The sequence below is a fragment of the Pinus tabuliformis genome, chromosome 8 (assembly GCF_031772625.1).
Source record: "Pinus tabuliformis cultivar Carrire ecotype Pingquan chromosome 8, CPIR1, whole genome shotgun sequence".
Taxonomy (NCBI): Eukaryota; Viridiplantae; Streptophyta; class Pinopsida; order Pinales; family Pinaceae; genus Pinus; species Pinus tabuliformis.
In genome coordinates, this window is record NC_142294.1 from 1,783,020,726 (window position 1) to 1,783,042,652 (window position 21,927).

At 36.2% G+C, this 21,927-nt stretch overlaps 1 protein-coding gene and 1 pseudogene across 1 annotated transcript; both read right to left on the minus strand.

The window, feature by feature from the left end:
* LOC149243338 (uncharacterized) overlaps positions 1-6,307 on the minus strand; it is a 28,021-nt pseudogene extending 21,714 nt beyond the window's left edge.
* A 14,054-nt stretch (positions 6,308-20,361) lies between these two features.
* Positions 20,362-21,609, minus strand: LOC149243339 (uncharacterized). The gene is made up of 2 exons (XM_089367798.1): positions 21,108-21,609; positions 20,362-20,993 (listed from the first exon to the last, which is right to left on the minus strand). The coding sequence occupies exons 1-2, from the start codon at positions 21,279-21,281 to the stop codon at positions 20,394-20,396; spliced, it is 774 nt and encodes a 257-aa protein (XP_089223924.1). The 5' UTR covers positions 21,282-21,609; the 3' UTR covers positions 20,362-20,393.
* Positions 21,610-21,927: the final 318 nt, after the last annotated feature.

Sequence of the window (21,927 nt, forward strand, 5' to 3'; positions counted from 1 at the left end):
GAAGCCTCATACAAACATTCATCCTCTTTGCTGAGAGGAATTCACCAAAAAACAATATTAAACAAAAACTCTGTTTTCACCCTGAGAAATTACTGAGCTGGGTTTACTGCTGTAAATCCCCTTTTACATTCACTGCAGTGAAAAACACTTTACTGCTGTAAAATAAAATTTACATATGCATACAAATGCGCTCCACCATTTTCCTTATACACTTCTGTACAAAACCACACATGGTTTTTGCTATTTCTCTGTTTTGCAATACATCACAAAAACATTACAACTCTGTTCTTCCTATATTTTCTCGCACTGCTGTGCATACATCCTCTAGTTCTTCTTTTTCTTTTACCGCACCATCATCATTTTTCACTGCTGTGAATACACACCTCATTCATATCTCGCATTGTTGTGCGTTAACAAAAATTTGCTCCACCGAGCGCAGCCACAACATAATACAATTACATAAAAATTGTGCGCAGGCACAATACACCTCACCCAAAAGAAACACGCACAACACTATATGCTCCCGCAGCCACTCTACACTAAAAACTGCTACACACATAGCCATATATGAAAACATAATAAAAAAACTAACGTGGCCCATAACCATATTAAATGGCCTACACCTAAACTTACGTAAATGCATATATAAAAAAATATAAATGGGACGTATGCCCATAACCATTTAAAACAGGCCTCCACCAAACAATACGAACAGCATTAAAAGCCTCAGCGTTTCCTCCACGGCGGTCAACGGAAAAGACAAACCTTATACAATTTGGTTTTGGAAAGCCATCGGGTCCGCCCTTCATCGCATCACAACTTTACTCATGTCAAAGACCCCGACCCTATGACATTGCCGATAGCGATGTGCCGATAGCGATATCGGCGATCGCTCGTCGGAAACACAAAAGCTCCTTTATAATTCCTTCACTTTGACTTTGCCGATGCGATATCGGCGATCGCTCGTCGGCGATATTCATATCGCTGCCACTGCCTGCCTCCGATGCTCCAACCCGCCGATATGTCGACTTGCCGATATGCCGATATGATCTGGACGGTTTTATGGTTTCGTTCGGTGGTTTTTGGATGCAGCGTGCTGACTGAGTCGGCTGCCATCGCTGTCCCTGTCCGCTTGCAGTTGGAATTACCATTCCAACACTCCCCTTTAATTTCAACTGCTGGGCATTCAATCTTACCCAAGCACTTCCTCTCATCGAGGGATTCACCAACTTCTGTTACAAAGACATCTTCCTCACATAGAGGGATTCACCAACTGCTTCTGATGCAGTTCACAAACAAGCAAAGTTGTCTTCCTCTTAATAGAGGGATTCACCTGAAACTGTGCTTAAGAGCACCTTCCTCATGACAGAGGGATTCACCATTACAATTTGCTGAAGAGCACCTTGCTCATGACAGAGGGATTCACCATTACAATGTGCTGAAGAGCACCTTCCTCATGACAGAGGGATTTACCAAACTATGCTAAAGAGCATCTTCCTCTCACGGAGGGATTCACCAATGACTATGCTGAAAAGCATCATCCTCTTGATAGAGGGATTGACCAAATGACTGCTTCAAATGCAGTTCCAAAACAAACAATCATTGCACTGCTGTGTGTGCAAACTCATTACAATGTTCTCTTATGTTGATGCATATTCTCTGCTGCACTGTTGTGCCATCTTCTTTACTTTGTCTATCCCACACTGCTGTGTCTACACTTGCACTGCTTCTGCACTTTTCAAAGACAAAATACTCTGTCTTTTCTGGAACAATTACTCTGTCCCACCTTACAAATTTACACTGCTGTGTGTAAGCATTCACTGCTGTTGCATATATTGCATTTCAACTCAATGAACAACAAATTCATTACATTTACCTTTACTGCTGTAAGGAAAATTTCTTTTGCATGTGCTGCTGTTCAAAACTTCTTGCTGCTGCATTTTTTTTTATTTGTATTGTTGTGTGCTTCTCCTTCTTGCCATCATGCTGCTGTCCATAACTTCTTGCTGCTGCATTGCCTCTGCAATTTTCACTGTCGCTGCCTTTTGTTTCATCATACTGCTGTGTGCCCATACTTTTGGCACTTCATTCTCCACAAAAAATAACACAGGCTGCTACCTTTTCTTATGCACCCTTGCTTCAATTCATTTTTTTTACACAATGCACTTCTGTGCAATTCCTTTGGCTTTCTGCTGCCACACACATTCTTATACATCCAGTGTGCATTAAAAATCTGATGTCCTTGTTTTTCTTTATGCATTTCTTTGCATGCTGCATTGCATAAAAAAAACATTACACATTTTTTTTTTTTTACTGTTGTGTGAAATAATTTCATTGCATTCTCAGCCACTGGGCATTTACGCTCTGCTGCGTTTTGCCTTCTCATTTTCTTCTCACTGCTTTGCATTTTCATTCCCAATACAAAACATTTCATCTGTTGTGCATTACACTCATTCTGCTATGAGTATGTTCTCTCACATTACATAGAAGGAAACTACCTTCCATTGCCATGCAAAAATTCAAAACTGTTGTTCATTCTAATCCATGTACTCCAAAAGAAAAAATTCCAAACTGCTGTCTTATGCTCTATCTTCCCACTGCTGTGAGGGTCTCCATGCTTTGCACACTTCTTATCTCGCTTCTGCTCTTTACATTTCAGCGCTGGCATATTTTCTTCTTTATGCATTTCTGTGCATATTGCATGAACACAAAGCAAAAGCATTGTTGATTTCATCACTGCTGCATATTACCTTTCAGAGGGATTAACAAAGATTTCATTTGCAACTGTTGCGCTGCAATACATCCTCCATCAACAAATGACTGTTAATACAGTTCAGCGACAAAAAAAAATTACAAGCTCCCCTCTAATGTATGCTTGTCTTCTTTTGGCAGACTCTTCTCAAAACAAACTTAGATCAGCTGCATTGCTTAAGGGGCTTTCACACTGTATTTCTTTTCTTCTCCATACTTGTGTAACTTTCTTTTTTTGCATGGGTCTAGCTTGTGTAAGAGCCCATGTCAAGTTACAGTCACGTGCCATATGCCCAATGTTATGACACTTGAAACATTCAACATTTTTCATGAATGACATTTCATGATTTCTTCTAAAATTGTTTCTTGGAGATTGTCGGGGACCACAACATCTATCTCCATGAAATGCTCTACAATCTTTTGCCATATGACCAAAGTTTGAGCAAGCATAACAATAACCATAAAATGAACTTTGGTACCTGTGAGATGGAGGTTTTCTTGATGTACTTCTGAAGCCTTGCTGCCTTGAGATTCTTTGTTGATGACCATTGCATCTTGCCTCTTTGACATCAGCTACATTGCTTCTTGGAGCTGGTTTTCTTCTTGGAGCAGGATTTCTTCTATTGCAGCCTTCATTTTTCTCCTTGCCTTTGTTGGAACTAGGAGCATCACCATCTCTTTCTGGCTTCTTCACATCTCCTTTGCTTAAAGCATCCTCATCCTTGTTTGAGGGTTCACCTACATACCCAAGTCCTGATTTATCAAATGGAGATCTGTGATAGCTGAGCATGTCATCCAAAGCTTGAGAGCTCTTCATGATCTTGTTCATCCCTTCAACCTTCTTCCTGAGGAGGACAATCTCTTCTTCTAACTTTTCACATTCATTATTTTTCTTTGCTAGTTGTCCCTCAGTTTCTTCCTTGCTACGAGTAGCTTCAGCTGCTACTACTTTGAAGAAGATAATATCTGTCTTCATTTTGGAGATTTCTTCATCTTTTGCTTGACTGCTCTTCATTTTCTTTTCAGCTCCTTGTGCCTGCTTCCTGGCTTCTTGTAGTTCGGACTTAAGGGATGAGACCTCTACCTTGTACTGTCCAATCTCTTCCACAAGCTTATTCACTCTCTTGTGTCTTTGTTCAAGTTGACTTGTCAAGGCATCTGCCTGCTTCTTTGCTTCATTCAGCTGATTTGTCATAGATATGACTTCTTCATGATGTTTCTTCTTGCATTGGTCAAGCTCCTTCTTCAGCTTGGTAAGCTCTTCATCCCTTTCTTTTACTTGAAGCTTGATGAGGTCAAGCTTTTCATTTTCAGCTTCTATGATGGGTTCTTCTTGACTCATTGTCATGGTCAGTGCTCCCTTTGCATGAAGGTCATGCAGTCTGTCCCATATATCCTTTGCTGATGTATATTTTCCTAGATTCCTCTTCACAGAATCAGGGAGTCCATCCAAGATTAGTTTTGTTGCTTGTGCATCATACTCCATGGATTCTTTATCCATCTTGCTATCATCAATCACAGACTCCCAGACTTCAATCCCCTCAGACATTAGGAAAGCCCTCATCATTATTTCCCATACATCAAAGTTTCCATGAAACTTTGGGGTTTCAAATAAAATGTATTCTAATGGATTGCCTTCTAGTTTAGTAGAGGAGAGAGACACATTTTTAGCAGGCTTGGAGGCTTTCTTCTTTGACCTTGCCATTCTTAACTATATTCCAAAATACTTGACTGTGTTTTTAAAACACTGACTGTTTCTTTCACAGTAACAGAAAGGAAAGCTTTGAAAAATACCTTCACTGTTTTGGCTGTGGCTTCACACTGCTGGAGAGGTTTGACTGCTGCAACGACACCTTCCTTCAGCTTTTTTGAGTCTTCAAAGAGCCTGGACTAGCTCTGATACCACTGTCGGGTATTTTTCAATGGGAAAATACCAAAAACCATTCAAGCAAATACCACAGAGCCAATGCTCTGTTTCATTTCTTCCAGGACCTTTGCACAGCGAAGCTAATAAAACCAAATGACTCACAACAGTCCATTACACAGCATAAAAACATTTCTATTGCTTAAAATATGAAGCCTCATACAAACATTCATCCTCTTTGCTGAGAGGAATTCACCAAAAAACAATATTAAACAAAAACTCTGTTTTCACCCTGAGAAATTACTGAGCTGGGTTTACTGCTGTAAATCCCCTTTTACATTCACTGCAGTGAAAAACACTTTACTGCTGTAAAATAAAATTTACATATGCATACAAATGCGCTCCACCATTTTCCTTATACACTTCTGTACAAAACCACACATGGTTTTTGTTATTTCTCTGTTTTGCAATACATCACAAAAACATTACAACTCTGTTCTTCCTATATTTTCTCGCACTGCTGTGCATACATCCTCTGGTTCTTCTTTTTCTTTTACCACACCATCATCATTTTTCACTGCTGTGAATACACACCTCATTCATATCTCGCACTGTTGTGCGTTAACAAAAATTTGCTCCACCGAGCGCAGCCACAACATAATACAATTACATAAAAATTGTGCGCAGGCACAATACACCTCACCCAAAAGAAACACGCACAACACTATATGCTCCCGCAGCCACTCTACACTAAAAACTACTACACACATAGCCATATATGAAAACATAATAAAAAAACTAACGTGGCCCATAACCATATTAAATGGCCTACACCTAAACTTACGTAAATGCATATATAAAAAAATATAAATGGGACGTATGCCCATAACCATTTAAAACAGGCCTCCACCAAACAATACGAACAGCATTAAAAGCCTCAGCGTTTCCTCCACGACGGTCAACGGAAAAGACAAACCTTATACAATTTGGTTTTGGGAAGCCATCGGGTCCGCCCTTCATCGCATCACAACTTTACTCATGTCAAAGACCCCGACCCTATGACATTGCCGATAGCGATGTGCCGATAGCGATATCGGCGATCGCTCGTCGGAAACACAAAAGCTCCTTTATAATCCCTTCACTTCGACTTTGCCGATGCGATATCAGCGATCGCTCGTCGGCGATATTCATATCGCTGCCACTGCCTGCCTCCGATGCTCCAACCCGTCGATATGCCGACTTGCCGATATGCCGATATGATCTGGACGGTTTTATGGTTTCGTTCGGTGGTTTTTGGATGCAGCGTGCTGACTGAGTCGGCTGCCATCGCTGTCCCTGTCCGCCTGCAGTTGGAATTACCATTCCAACACACGGAAAGAGCCAGTCCGGTATTATTCGGCATATCCTACAGTCAATTGCTGAATTCAAAACCCTAGAAAAATAAGGAATTCTAAAACCTAGAAACATAAAGAAAATAGGATAAAATTCAGAAAAAACACTTAATAGTGTAATTATTACCTTCATCATCTGCTGTACCCAGACTATTCTGTTACCATTTTCGAACCCTATAACGGTAGAATTGGGGTACTCCATGATTCTGTAGAGGAGATACACATGGTAGGCCACCAAGGAAAGAAGCCCTGTAGGAACAAGCACCAAGTCCAGATTTACACCATGTTTCTCCCAAAACATCTTGCCTGAGCCACCTAATATATTTTTAACATAACCAACGCAATATTTTTGCCCGATGTTGCCTAGGACACCAAAATTCTAGCCTGAATTTCGCTAGAATTTTTTCAAAAAAATCTAATACTTAGCCTTGAATCATTTTTTGATGGTGTTGAAACTGTGGCTGACTTCGTTAGACTACGGTTTTTCTCCCCAGCAGGATCGAAGCTACTCAGCGTTCTGGTTTTCCGGGGTGCTCAGCTAAAGCCCATGTAAAATTACGGTGAACTAGATGTAACCAACCACCATATATATGCCGATTCAGCATACCGTTATCTGTCTTTTCTTTGGGGAATATTGCAATTTCCTGCATTAAACTGAAAGCAGAACCTCTTAAAAGCGAAGGTATGGCCTCACAAATCGCACGAACAAACAAACGTTCGATGTGTCGATAATACAATAAATTTAATACTCTGATTTGAGAGATCAGACAAAAGAGATGAGCAGGAAGGATCAGTTATGGCAGGAAGCTACTAATATTTTAGACAACGCAGACAAAAATTGGAAAATAAAAATAACGAGGGTAAGGATGACAACTCATTACAACAAATAAAAGTGATTTTGGTTTACCCACTCTCGTGTTGTTATCTTTGTCGTGTGACAATTGAACGAATATAGAAATATATTAAAAGTATAGGTCTAAATTCTCTTGATATAGTTTTTTTAATGAAATGTTTTTTAATTAAGTATATAAAAAAAATTAATTAATATAATTATATTAAAAATATTAATGTTTTTAATATAGTTTAAGGTTTCATAAATATAATAAAAAAAAATTATTGTAATACTAAAAATACATTACTAGTGCATACATTTAGCTAATTAACTATGTATAAAATAGATATGGGTCAACTTTAATTTGAAAAAGAAAAATTACACATCTTATTGTAAAATGGACTATTTTGCTAAATAAAATTTTGGTTATATAAATGAATGTTATAAATAATAATGAGGAACTTATCATGGAGGAATTTATTAGAATTGGAAAATCTCAAATTCCTAGGAAATTGGTGGGCGAGAGCCATGTGGCATGAATCTAATTTTTTAAATTTATTAAAATTAATGGGCCATTTTACTAAATAATTTTTTTTATATAAATGAATGTTATAAATTATAATGATGGATTTATCATGGAAGAACTTATTAGAATTGGAATAATCTCAACTCTCTAATAAATTGGTGGATTGGAACCACTTGGCACAAATCTAAAATTATAAATTTATTAAAAGCCAATGCAATGTAACAAACTTTGTAACACACTACAACTGTTGATAAGCATTTAGATTAAGCATATACTGAGCATGTTCCCTTGAGAATTAGTGTAAAATGAGCATATTTTCTTGAGAATCGATCTAAACTGTCAATTAAAAATAAAAAAAGTCAACAAATCTTTATCTACCTTAAATTCAAATAAAAAATTTCAATATATATATATATATATATATATATATATTTTAAAATAATTTAAATAAAAATAATATATATAATAACTTAAAATATTATGTATACATAAATGACGTGTTCTACTATTAGGAAATGGTAATGTTTGAAAAATTAATTAAGCAATTTTAAAAATAGTAATATTAAAAGAACTATTTAAACTATCTTTCTAACTAATACTCTAAACCCCATTTCTTTTTTAGTATACGTAGATCTTATTTCAGTCACTATATAGGAAAAAAATTAAAAATACTAATGTTAAAAAGAATTATTTAAGCTATATTTCTAAGTAATATTCCAAACCTCGTTCTTTATGAGTATATGTAGATCTTATTTTCGTCTTTACATATAAGTGAAACTCTTAAGATTAGGTTGAGAATATGGTTTTTGATATTCTCTTAATTTTTAGGCCCCTCAGCACTATTTGCAATTCCTTCGATCGATGAAGGATCCCCTTAACCCTAAGGACATCCTAAGGACATGAAGGGTGTCTACTTGATCCCTTGTTCATGTGGGACCCCCTATATTGGGGAAACAGGATGCTCCATCCATCAAAGGATCTATGAACATGCGGCCAACCTAAGACATGGGAGATCCAAGTCTTCAGCATTGGCTGAGCATGTGGAAAAGACCAAGCATCAGGTGTGTATTGAGGAGGCCAAGGTTGTTGCCAAAGTTGCTCAGTTCCATCATTGTAAATTTAGGGAAGCTATAGAGATTGAAAAGAGGCCGAGCAATCTCAGATGGTAGCTGGAAAATCAGTAGGTGCTGCATTCCAGCACTCTCTTCTTAGTCGGTTTGTCTGCCTCCTCCTTGTTTTTGAACTCTTATTTTTTATATAGATATAGATATAGATATAGATATAGATATAGATATACATATACATATACATATACATATACATATACATATATATAATTTATTTATTTATTTATGTATTTTTTTTAAGACTAATTTCTATTAATATATATAATATATTACTAATATTATTAATATACTAATATCAACACTATATTATTAATATCTATTATATTTAATAAATAAATAAATTACCTATATTAAAACTATATTATTAATATATAATAATAAATAATTAAATTAAATTAAATAAATTACCTTTTCTAACTAACCATTTAAATTATTTTATTTATTTATATATTTTTAACCCTAACTTTATGGTTTTAATTAATATATATATATATATATATATATATATATAAGAGTTTATTAATAAATAAATTAATAAATTACTTTTATTCTCGTCCCTAACAACCTATTATTATAATTTTAGTATATATATATATATATATATATATATTAACAATGACTATTAAACAATTTAAATAAATAAGTAAATTATCTTTTTAAACTAACCACTAAAAGTATTTTATTTATTATTTTTAATCCTAACTTTTATCTTAATAACCTAATATTATAACTCTTATATTTATATATATATATATATATATATATAATTTAAATAAATAACTTAAATTAAAGTTTTTAAACCTAACCATTAAAAGTATTTTATTTATCTATATATTTTTACCTAATTTAACTTATTTCCATAAATAATAATAATAATATTAAATTAATAAATAATAATTTGACTACTAATATTATTAATATATTAATATCAAGACTATATTATTAATATAATATTAACTATATTTAATAAATAATTTAATTAAAAAAATACCTATATTAAGACTATATTATTAATATATTATAATAAATAATTTAATTAAATTAAATAAATTACCTTTTCTAACTAACCATTTAAATTATTTATATTTTTAACCTTAACTTTATGATTTTAATATATATATGATTATTAATAAATAAATAAATAAATTACTTTTTAAGCTAACCATTGAAATTATTCTCCTCCTTAACAACATATATATATATATATATATATATATATATATATAACAATGATGATGATGATGATGATGATGATGATGATGATGATGATCATATTATTAACAATAATTATTAAACTATCTTCTTAAACTAACCACTAAAAATATTTTATTTATTTTTTAATCCTAACTTTTATCTTAATAACCAAATATTATAACTTTCATATATATATATATATATATATATATAAATTAATTAATTAGTTTTTAAAACTAACCATTAAAAATATTTTATGTATTAATATTAAAAATAATAATAATAATAAATTAATGAATAATAATTTGACCTGGGTCCTAAGGTCAAAATTAGCCGTTGGTCGATTTAGCCATTGGAGTCTCTCCTCCGACTATTTAACATGCTAAGCTGGATCTGTTTCTTCAACTTGTCCTCACGATGAACCACACTTGTTGTTCGAAAGGCGTGGACAAATGTCTGTCTAAATGTGATTTACGCCAAAGTTATTCTTTCAAATATAATATAATTTCTAGATATAGGGAAGTGGTTAAGATTTAAATGGATGACTTAGGTGATATAGATTATAGATTATGTGATATTTCATATTTTTATTTACATCTAAATAATAGATTTTGAAAATTTTATATTTTAAATTGAATTTCATTTCGATCATATACTTTTAAGTTTAATTTTCTATTATAGAAGAATATTTTCATAACCTTTAACAAAAATAAATTTGATTTGTTTTTAAAGAATTTAAATCAAAAAACATCTCTTACATTCACAAGTTATTCAATTTAGTTTTCTAGCCCTAGAATTTAAACCATTATACGTCTTATTTTTTAAAGCAATGATTAAAAAATTTCCTCGTTATTCTTAAGTTTACCACTTTTTTGCGAATGTTATTGAAAATTTTAGGAACACTAAGTGATGGTTAAAAAATAAATTATTAGTATCAAAGGAATTAGGAAAAGTTGTCCTTTGTCCCCACTCTTTTTGGAATATACTTCGACAAGTTAGAGTTTTTCCCAAAGAAGTAGGAGTATTTACTATTAGCACATCTCTAGGTAGCATAGTATTCATTCTTCTTCTTTACACTAACAATCATGTTTTTTATGATGAGGAGTCCATATTCTCCCAAGAATCGATTAAAGGTCCTAAGGATTTTTTCTTATTGTTATGATTGTTAACAATGAAAAAATTATGTTATTATAATTAAGTAAAAAAAAAAAATCATTTATATTAATTTCATGTATGCTCATCATGGCTTAAAGAAAGTAACTGCATACAAATATCTCAACTTGATCTATAGCATTGAAAAAGGATAAATGGAATGCAGAAATATTATTAAGGACTTGAAAATAGTGATAAATAAATGGAACTTTTCCTTTGGGATAAGAAGAAACTTAATGTAGCTAGCCAAGCTATTCTCTATTCCCCCAAAACCCTTTCTTCAAATTTAGCTCCTCTATGTTATGTTCTTAAACCCCTTAAGGACAATATCCAACGCTCACACCAAATCTGAAAAACAGTGTTTATGGACCAACCTTCTAATTTTCATATGGCATTCCCAACCATAGTTACTCTAAAATTTGACTAAGGGCTTGACCCCAATGTGCTTGAACCTTACTCGACCACCCAAGCGACCATGGTAATAACTTGGGCTTCCATTTGGAATGAGCCCTCCTATTAATAGTCTTGATTTTTCCGACATATCAACGGACACAATGAATTATGAGGGGCCTCCCCCTATGATGTAAGCAAAGAGGGGGGATCGGTTGGGAGGGGGGCGGAGGCTCCGCACTTGTGATTCCACTCAGAGTTTTGCCCGATGGATCAAACGATGGAAACCTATATCAGGAAATCAATGGCTTGTGAGGGGGGTACCCTTGGGACATTAACCGAGAAGGGGGTCCCACAGTCGCTATGGACCATTAGTTGAATCGACGACTCTTGTGCTCCTCTCCTGCATGATGTACCATCCTCTTGAACTTTGCACTGATATTTGTGTGCCTTCACTCTCATTTTTTTGGTTACATTTTCATCACCAAGAATTAAGCACAAATTGATTAGAACAAGGGTTGGGTCTTGATTTCTCCACATGGCATCTTTCCCCAATCCCTAATATATGTTCTCTAATGTGCTCATGTCCTTTCTACAAGACTCTTATGTGAAAGGGGGCACTTCCACTAAGATTGGATCATCCCTCAAATTATTGAATTTGATTTCTATTGCAAGGGTTGCATGTAAACCCTAAGATTCACCAGAGACAAGATCGAATGCAGGGGTTATTACTAACACCCAATCCTAGGGTTTGATTCAACATTGAAAATATTTCAAAGAATAAAACATATAATACACAAAACATTAGAATATGAATAAAACCTCCATTATATTACTCAGAACAAAAATGCTTACAAAGGGTTTACATGGGCTCTCTATCTAAGCTCTCTTTGTTACCTGAGAACTGCTCCTTAACCTCTACTCCACTATAAGCCAAATCGACTCTAATTGTACATACATGTATAGCTCCTACTGGCTAGAAAATATCCTAACATAAAAAAACCAAATGGGGTATTTGTTTGAAGAACCTAACACCTCAACCTGACACTTATTAAATTAACAAAGGCCTACTTGGCCATAACCACCCACTCATCATAAAAACATAATATCCTAATAGTCCATTTATTTCTAGTGTCTAGACACTTGTATTTACATAAATTTGCCTATTTTTTATACAAATTACATTAGAGGGAAATATCTTTCCCTTTGGAAATTTCATGACCCCTTAGGCCTTGTAACATCCCTAGTGAAAATTCCATGTAATAAAACTTAATAGAGGAAAAAATAATAACCACGGTTGATGGGTCACTTATTCCAAACTGAATGTTGGGCGAGACATCCTAGGGGATGTTCATTTGGTTGTTTATGGCTAAGGAAATTGGAAAAGGCAATGACTAAGGCTTTGGAAAAGAAAAATGGCATTTTTGGCACATTTATTTATGAAAATAATGAAAATTAGGAGAGAATGGAGGTGAAAGGTCACAGGTTGCATGTGAAGAGAAAAATGAAGGAAAATAATGGAAAATGAAGAAAATAGAGGTCTCATTAATAAAAAAGCTTATGAGGATAAGTTGGTAACCTTTTGTTAGTTCAATTTTGGAGCTCTCTCATTATTCTCTCTCTCTCTCTCACTCTTAGACATGGAGTTTTCTTGGGGCACTTTGGCATCGGAGCAAGAAAGGAAAACAAGGTAAGAGGAAGCAAAGATCAAGTAGGGAAAGGTAGGATCAAGTAGCTAGAGCAGGATTCATTGTAGGCATTGATTTGCATCTATATTTTCCTTGCTAGATTTGGCATGCATGGTGTTGCATGTGGCTTTTTTCTCTCATGGCATGGGTTTTTCTAGGTGTAATAGTGTTTTCAGCCTAGCCATCTCTCTCTCACTCTTAGACATGGAGTTTTCTTGGAGCACTTTGGCATTGGAGCAAGAAAGGAAAACAAGGTAAGAGAAAGCAAAGATCAAGTAGGGAAAGGCAGGATCAAGTAGCTAGAGTAGGATTCATTGCAGGGATCGATTTGCATATGTATTTTCCTTGCTAGATTTGGCATGCATGGTGTTGCAAGTGGCTTTTTTCTCTCATGGCATGGGTTTTGTTAGGTGTAATAGTGTTTTCAGCCTAGCCTTGCCATTTCCTCATAGCTTAATGAGATGGGTTCTCATACTTCAGTTGAGCTGGATTGCCGAATGGATTTGAAGTTGAGTGAGGTGGATCTCCAAAATGACAAACACATGGCCTAGTGGTCCCTAAACTAGACTATGGATCACGGTAAAGCCACTGGCCTAGTAACCCCTGAGCCATATTGTGGGTTGCAGTAAAGTTGGGATTATGTGCCTCAGTGGGCCTAGGAATCCTTTCTGGTGAATGGTGGGATATATGGTAAAGCCAAAAGGTGGATTTATCTCCATTGGGCTTCGTTGTCCCGGGATAGGATGTATGGTAGAGCCTAGACAGTGGGTCTCGGTGTAGGACCTAGTGATCCCTGGATTGGACTATGGATTACGGTAAATCCTAAGAGACTAAGAGGCACTCAAATTCCTCACAGTGTAGGTGGAGAACTCCGGTAGCATCCATTCGTGTTTGGTTCTTTTCGGTTGGTTATGAGTCCCACCTTCATGCTCAGAATATGGCACGGGGATGATTGGCTGAAGGGAGACTTGGATTAGCCAATCTATGGTTGGGTGGAACGTGGTAGTCCCATATTCGATTAGTTTTTTCCTTCATTAATAAGAAATTCATTCCCTTGGTTTTCATGTGTAAATGTATTGGTTTATATGTGGATTTTATGGTTGGTATATTTATGGTATTTTTGTTGTTACCATGTTGATTATATGTTTTTTTTATGAGAGTAGCTATGTATGGATCTTAGTATGTTTTTACTTGTAAATGAATGTATAATGTATCTATGACCTAATAGATGATAATGCAGCAAAAGACATGAGGGAAAATGTTTCTTAGCAATTCTCATATAAGTATGAGATCCATATGCTTAATTATGTTGTTTACACTTGTAGATTACATGTTTACGATATGTTTGACGAACTTCCTATCATGGCTAGTAGGGGTTTGGTTAAGGGCTTGTTTAACTAATTGTTTCTATTTCATTATTTCCATGTTATTTTACTTCTCTTAAGATATCATTCCATGCTTGGCAGTGACCTGGGCACTTAGCCGAAAAAATTTGCTCAAATCCCAGGGATGCTAGTGCAGAATTGGACAAATTGGTCTCAGGATGCTGGCATGCAGGCCTATGAGAGCGTCCAGAGGACCTTGGATGCTAGCAATCCCATAGCATGAGAGCATCTAGAGGGAAAGTGATCATAAGTTTTTGTGGGACCCAAGGGAAGGTTGCTGAGCTGTTGGCATGGTTCTCAAGGGTCCCATAACTAATGTGGAAGGTCTATTTGTTGTGTTTACATCGATTCCATTTCCTTAAGGTCACATAGGAGGTTGAATCCAACCATAGAAGCCTCTCGTCACATGTTTACCCCGATTGGATCGTTACTTAGGTAGGTGTGGTAGGAGGGTGTTACAGAGAGGTATCATAGTATGCTTCACCCCTCAGACTAGATGGTTTGTTTATTATCCATGCATGCATGTTAGTTGCATGTCTCTTACACTTTCATTCCATGTGCTTGTTGCATTTCATAATGTTGATCATGGTTGTAGTGATGTTGTCATGAAGAACTTGATTTTGTTATTGTGGAGTGCATCGTTAGGAGTATATGACTAGTTACATGTTGTTATATGTTGCTTACATGTTGTTGTATGTTGCTTGGTTACACTCATGTATGTTAGGTTGCATTCTTGTATGTTTTGTTACATGTATCAGTCTTGTAGGTTTCGTTACAAGTATTGTTCGCTTATGCTTGATTACATGCATCCATTTGTGTGTGTGGTTGCTTACGCATTGCTTATGCTTGTTGATGGTTACATGTGGCCATGTGTATAGTGGCGTAATTTTGTTGTTGTCGTGCATGAGGTCATGGTATGTGTAGTCGATATGGTCACTCATTAATGATTGGACTCTAAATAGAATGATGTTTATGCGTTGATGCATTTATTTGTATATATCTATATGATGTTATCATTATGTTATACATGTATCATGATGATTTGGATGATCTTGAAGATGAGGTAACCTCCCCAAATTATACTAAGGTACGCTATTTTTTTATGATATTTTTTATCTGACATATTATGCCTTGCAAGAAGGAAGGTCAAAATGAATAGTATGATTGTAGACTACAAGGACTCTCCCTATGAATCAGATGAGTAGCGTGTTAGGAAATCTTCTTATTTGGAAGATACATTGAGAAGCTTGAAGGAAGAAATAAGGAGTTGTAAGGAATATGATGACAGGATCATACAGGAACAAGAGAAACAAGTGGAGGTTAATTCTATACTTCTTCAGAGTTTGTTAGAATTGCAGCGACACGGGCCACTTCAGATTAGACATGGATATGAGGAAAGAACTAATGGGGCATATGGCAGTAGGTCTCTTGGTATACACAGGTTAGATAGAGTTGACACGGTGAGAGATGGTAGGTTGTTGGACACTCTGGATAGGAGGAGTAATGAGTACAGGTACTATTTTAGTTTTGGTTCTCACAGACATCATCATCGTCATCGTTTTCATCCTTATAGGAGGAGTGATAGGGGATACTTTCCAGATAAATTAAAGAAAGTAAAGCCACCTACTTTTGATGGATATGTGAAGAAGCCAGAAGATGCAGAGGCTTGGATACTTGGGATGAACAAATTATTTGAGTTGCATGAGTACACAGATAATATGAAGGCCATAATAGTTATCTTCAACTTGAAAGGTAAAGCAGACATTTGGTGGGAAGATGTGAAGCAGGTCAGAGACATCAAGATGGATGACTTGAGTTGGTGGGAGTTCAAGAGGCTTTTTAGGAAGAAGTACTTGTTAGAAAGGTACTACAACAGCAAGGCCAAAGAATTCTATGAGCTAAAGATGGGGTCAATGATAGATGAAGAGTACACGACCAAGTTTCTGGAGCTATTGAGGTATGTATCATATCTTACAGATGAGAAGGCTAAAGTTCAACAATTTGTTAGTGGTTTTCCATTAGCATTTAGAGATCGGATTGAGTATGATGAGCCTAGGTCACTTGAGGAAGTAATTGGGAATTGAAGAATTGTTATGAACAATCAATGAGCGAGAATGAATCTCAGCAAGGATGGAAAGGGAAAGACAAAGGTAAAGGTAAATGAAAGCCTAAGAGAGAAAGGCCTCAAAATGCAGATGGGAAAGAAAATATGGCACCGCAAAAGAAGTTTAATGCAGCTAGATAGGGACATGGGTCATAGTAGCATCATAGAGGTGAGGGCACTGGTCAGTTGGAGTGTTGGACATGTGGTGAGGAACACCTTAGGAGATATTGTTTGTAGGACCAGGGTGGTAGGCCTAATATATACAATGAATGGGAGGCACAAACTATTGGGGATGTGGGCCAGACCATTCCTCGTATTTATGTAGTCATGGATAATAGACAGGCAGAGCACCAGGCATCTATCATTGAGATGGATGGTAAGCTTTGTGATCAAGTTATTTATATTTTGATTGACCCTGAATCTAATTATAGCTATGTTAGTCCTAACTTGTTGGATAAGTGTGGTTTGAGTAAGTAATTGCATGTGAAATATTGGTTAGTGCAGTTGGCAACAGGTACAAAGAGGCGAGTTCATCATTTGGTAAAAGCTTGTGCATTTGATTTGAATGTATGCCTACTTGCAGCACATCTAAATGTATTACCGTTGGGATCATACAGTATTTTGTTGTGCATGTGTTGGTTGAAACTTCATAGAACCAAGGTAGATTTTTATGACAAAGCCATTGAGTGTGTTGATGACAATGGAGAACCAAGAGTTTTGCAGGGTAAGAAGAAAGCCACACCATTTAGGATGGTGACAGCTAAGTAGACAAAGCGTAGTCCTAAGAAAGGGTGTATGTTATTTGGAGTTCGCATTTCTAGTGGCAAAGATAAGGAGGTATATGATGCAAATTTGTTAAGTAGGTACCTAGTTCCACAACAGTTTCAGGATGCATTTCCTTAAGACATTACAAAGTTCCCACCGCATAGGGAGATAGAATTTTCTACTAAGTTAGTGCTAGGGGCAGCTCCAACATCAAAAGCACATTACAATATGAGCACACTTGAGTTGATAGAGTTAAAGTTACAACTGTAGGAAATGTTGGAAAAGGGATATATTAGGCCAAGTGTATCGCCTTAGGGCACACTGGTATTTTTAGTGAAGAAGAAAGATGGAACTCTCAGATTATGCATTGACTATAGGAATTTGAAGAAATTGACCATCAAGAAAAGGTACCCTTTACCAAGGATTGATGACTTGTTCAATCAGCTAATGGGAGCAACATTGTTCTTAAAGATTGATCTAAGATCTAGATACCATCATGTAACAGGAGGACATTTACAAGACAACTTTCAAGACTAGGTATGGGCATTATGAGTTTGTTGTAGTTCCATTTTTCCTAACTAATGCTCTAGCTACATTTATGTGCTTGATGAATAGTGCGTTGCGTTTGTATTTGGATAAGTTTTTAATTGTGTTCATTGACGATTATTGGTATAATCTAAAAATGGGGAAGAGCATGTTGATCATTTAGCAGAAGTGTTGACGTTGTTGAGGGAGCATCTGTTGTATTCTAAGCTTAGCGCCTCACCCTCATAACAGTACTTAGGGTTCTATCCCCCAATGTATCCCCTCGGTGAATGCTGAATGACTATGGTGCTCGACCAAAAGCCCCCCCACCCAATAAGTAAATTGAAGAGGAAAGAGAAGCTTCTGAAGCACATCTCTGTCTCTATGCCTGTCTGAAAGGCCATTTGCGTGCGTTTTACGGCTACTTGACACGCAATGTAGGGGCAACTCTAAAGGATCCATTCTCTTTTCACCCTTTAGTAGATTTGTGAATTAGCAGCTTATATTGGAGCGGTAGGTAACTGACTCTGGTTAGGAATGGCGCAAAAAATAGGGCCTTAGGGCATCGATCGTACCCTATATATCGTATACAAATAGATATATCTCATTATCAAAGCCCTAAAGCAAGCACTTGAGCTAGCCGTAAGAGCGCGGCAAAGCAAGCCTTCCTCGATTGAAGCATGGGTCGCATGCAACCAAGCCCTGCCTTACATGCCCCACCCCCTTGCACATGCTACAGCAAGTGTAGTTTCTTTTAGACTAAGATACATTACTTGGGGCATGTTGTCTCTAAGGGGGGCTTTGCACTAGATCCAGAGAAGATAAGGGCCATCATGGAGTGGGTAGCTCCTAAGAGTGTGGATGAGGTGAGATATTTCATGGGGTTGGAAGGCTATTATAGGAGGTTCACTAGGAACTTTTTGCAGATTGATTATCTTATCACAACATTGCAGAGGAAAGATAAGAAGTTTGAATGGATAGAGGAGTGCGAGGCTAGTTTTGAGCAGCTTAAGAAGTTGTTGACACATGCACCAATACTATAGAATGCAAACCCGGACAAAGAGTTTGTAGTATGCACAAATGCTTACAAGAAAGGACTTGGTGGAGTCCTTATGTAGGATGGATAGGTGGCATGCTATGAGTCACGGAAATTAAACAAGCATGAGTAGGACTACCTGACACATGATCTTGAGTTAGCAGCCATCATACATTAATTAAAAATGTGGAGGCATTATTCTCTTGGCAAGAGGTTTGTACTGATGAGTGATCATATTGGTTTGAGGTATTTGTTGGGCATGTTTATTCATTTGCATGTAAAACTCAATTTTAAAGATTGCGGCTTGTCCCACCCAACATTGACACTACGTGACTAGAAAAGAAAATCCATAACCAAGTTCGTGACCTACCCTAAAAGAAGTTGATTTTACTAAAGATTCTGTAGATCAGCGACAGGATCTCTTGGCTGAACTAAATCATCCTTTCCTACAAACAGGAAGAGGCGATCCACAAAGATAGTCGTTTTGAGCAAACGTAGCAGCAGGAAAAAAAATTGAGTGGATTGTCTTGAGGAATCTCGCCACACAGACCCAATCCCACCAATTTGTAGCAAGATGCCTTCAATTTTTATTGTTTTCATTACAAATTTGTTTAAGACCAAATGTATCAAATCACGTTGGATCTTTTTTCCTTGTCAAATTTGATCCACGTTAAAAAATATTTTCGTGCTCTTTTTCCCACCAATTTGATCCACGTTAAAAGAATTTTTCGTGCTCTTAGATCCATGCGACCATTTTGTCCTGGGCAGAATTGAAGAGCGTAGCCAGTACCCTACACGATATTTGAACAACAGGCATCAGCACTTTCTCGCAACTACTGTAGGTCCACACGCGAGTCCATAGGATTCGTCTTTGAGCCTCCAACTCCAATATTAACAAGGGTTTTTTTCTTCGCTTGAAGAAGTTACAAATTGTAAACAGATCTACACGGAACCGATCTATAACTCTACACAAGGGAACAACCACACGAACAATACAAAAAGAAACACACATCTAAGTTACCGCTAATTGAATTAATAATTCTCACAGATTTTAAATTTTTCTAGCTTTCCGTCAAGAGAATCAAGCCCAAAGAAGATCTGATGCCATGATAAAGAGAAATGTCATACACAAATTACATTTCATTTTATTAATAGAGAAAAAACACAAATCACATTACATTTTATTGGTATGGAAAAACCAAAATATATAAAAATATATGATACAATAGTTAATTAAACTACTCAAAAAATAACTATTACACCTAATAACTTAAGAACTGGCACAATTGCAAGTCACCACTGCTTGAAAATTATGGAAACAATACTTCCAATAATATAGTAGTTGAATATATGTTAAGTGGACCAAAGAATAATATTAGATTATGCTTAAAGTGTGCTTGAAAGTAAGAGCAACATTATTTCCAAATATTGTAGTTGAATATATGTTAAGTGGATCAACTAGAAATGTTAGATTATGCATAAAATGTGTTTGAAAATAGTTGGCGCTTCCCCATTTGAATCTCAACTTTTCTGCATTTATGTATAGGTATACTGTTAATAATATTTAAAATGTTTCATAAAAATTAAATCGATATAAATATAAAACTTTAATTTATTTATATTGTCACAAATCAAAACTGGCCAGAATTTTATTCTGGATTGTCTAACCTGCCATTACTCTCTCTCTCAAGTTGAATGTGGTCGTGAGACCATAATCCAATCTATGGCCTTCTACAGGCTTAGACGAAGACTTGATCCCAAAAGGAGGAATAGGATTTTCTGTAGAGTCAAGAAAGTACAGAAAAGATATCATCCCCAGAGAGCAAACAAACATGGCTATGGGGCCAGCGATCCACAGCAGAAGCGGAAACACAAAGTAATAAGCCCTTAACCCCAAAGACCATAAATTACTTGCTCTGATCACAGTCTTCTCTATGTAATCTGCAGGAACACATGAATTTGGCGTGCTGATGAGAAAGCTCACATGAATGTAATGCCGCATGCTTTGCACATGCGATATGAAGGCAACCATGAAACAAACCAGCAGGCTCCCTTTTTTGATAGACGACGTTATGGCACTCTTGTGGCCAAAGACTATTTCATCAACCAGCCCTTTTGAGGGGCCGCTACTGACACTTGTGCCGATTCCCTCTATGGTGCCGATGAAAGAGCACAGAGTTATGGAGAGACTGGCCAGAAATGTCGCAGATGATAAATTGCTTGATATCACGGAAAGAGCCAGTCCGGTATTATTCGGCATATCCTACAATCAATTGCGGAATTAAAAACCCTAGAAAAATAAGGAATTCAAAAACCTAGAAAAATAAAGAAAATGGGATAAAATTCAGAAAAAAAAACTTAATAGTGTAATTATTACCTTCATCATCTGCTGTACCCAGACTATTCTGTTACCATTTTCGAACCCTATAACGGTAGAATTGGGGTACTTCATGATTCTGTAGAGGAGATACACATGGTAGGCCACCAAGAAAAGAAACCCTGTAGGAACAAGCACCAAGTCCAGATTTACACCATGTTTCTCCCAAAACATCTTGCCTGGGCCACCTAATATATTTTTAACATAACCATCGCAATATTTTTGCCCGATGTTGTCTAGGACAACAAAATTCTAGCCAGAATTTGGCTAGAATTTTTTCAAAAAATTCTAATACTTGAGCCTTGAATCATTTTTTGATGGTGTTGAAACTGTGGCTGACTTCGTTAGACTACGGCTTTTCTCCCCAGCGGGATCGAAACTACTCAGCGTTCTGGTTTTCCGGCGTGCTCAGCTAAAGCCCATGTAAAATAGCGGTGAACTAGTTGTAATAAACCAGCACATATATGCCGATTCAGCACAGTGTTATCGGTCTTTTCTTTGGAGAATATTGCAATTTCCTGCATTAAACTGAAAGCAGAACCTCTTAAAAGCGAAGGTATGGCCTCACAAATCGCACGAACAAACAAACGTTCGATGTCTCGATAATACAATAAATTTAATACTCTTATTTGAGTTGAGAGATTGGAGATCAGACAAAAGAGAATGAGCGCGAAGGATCAGTTATGGCAGGAAGCTACTCATATTTTAGACAACGCAGAGAAAATTTGGAAAATAAAAATGATGAGGATAAGGATGACAACTCATTAAAAAAAACAGGAAGTGATTTTGGTTTACCGACTCTTGTGTTGTTATTTTTGTC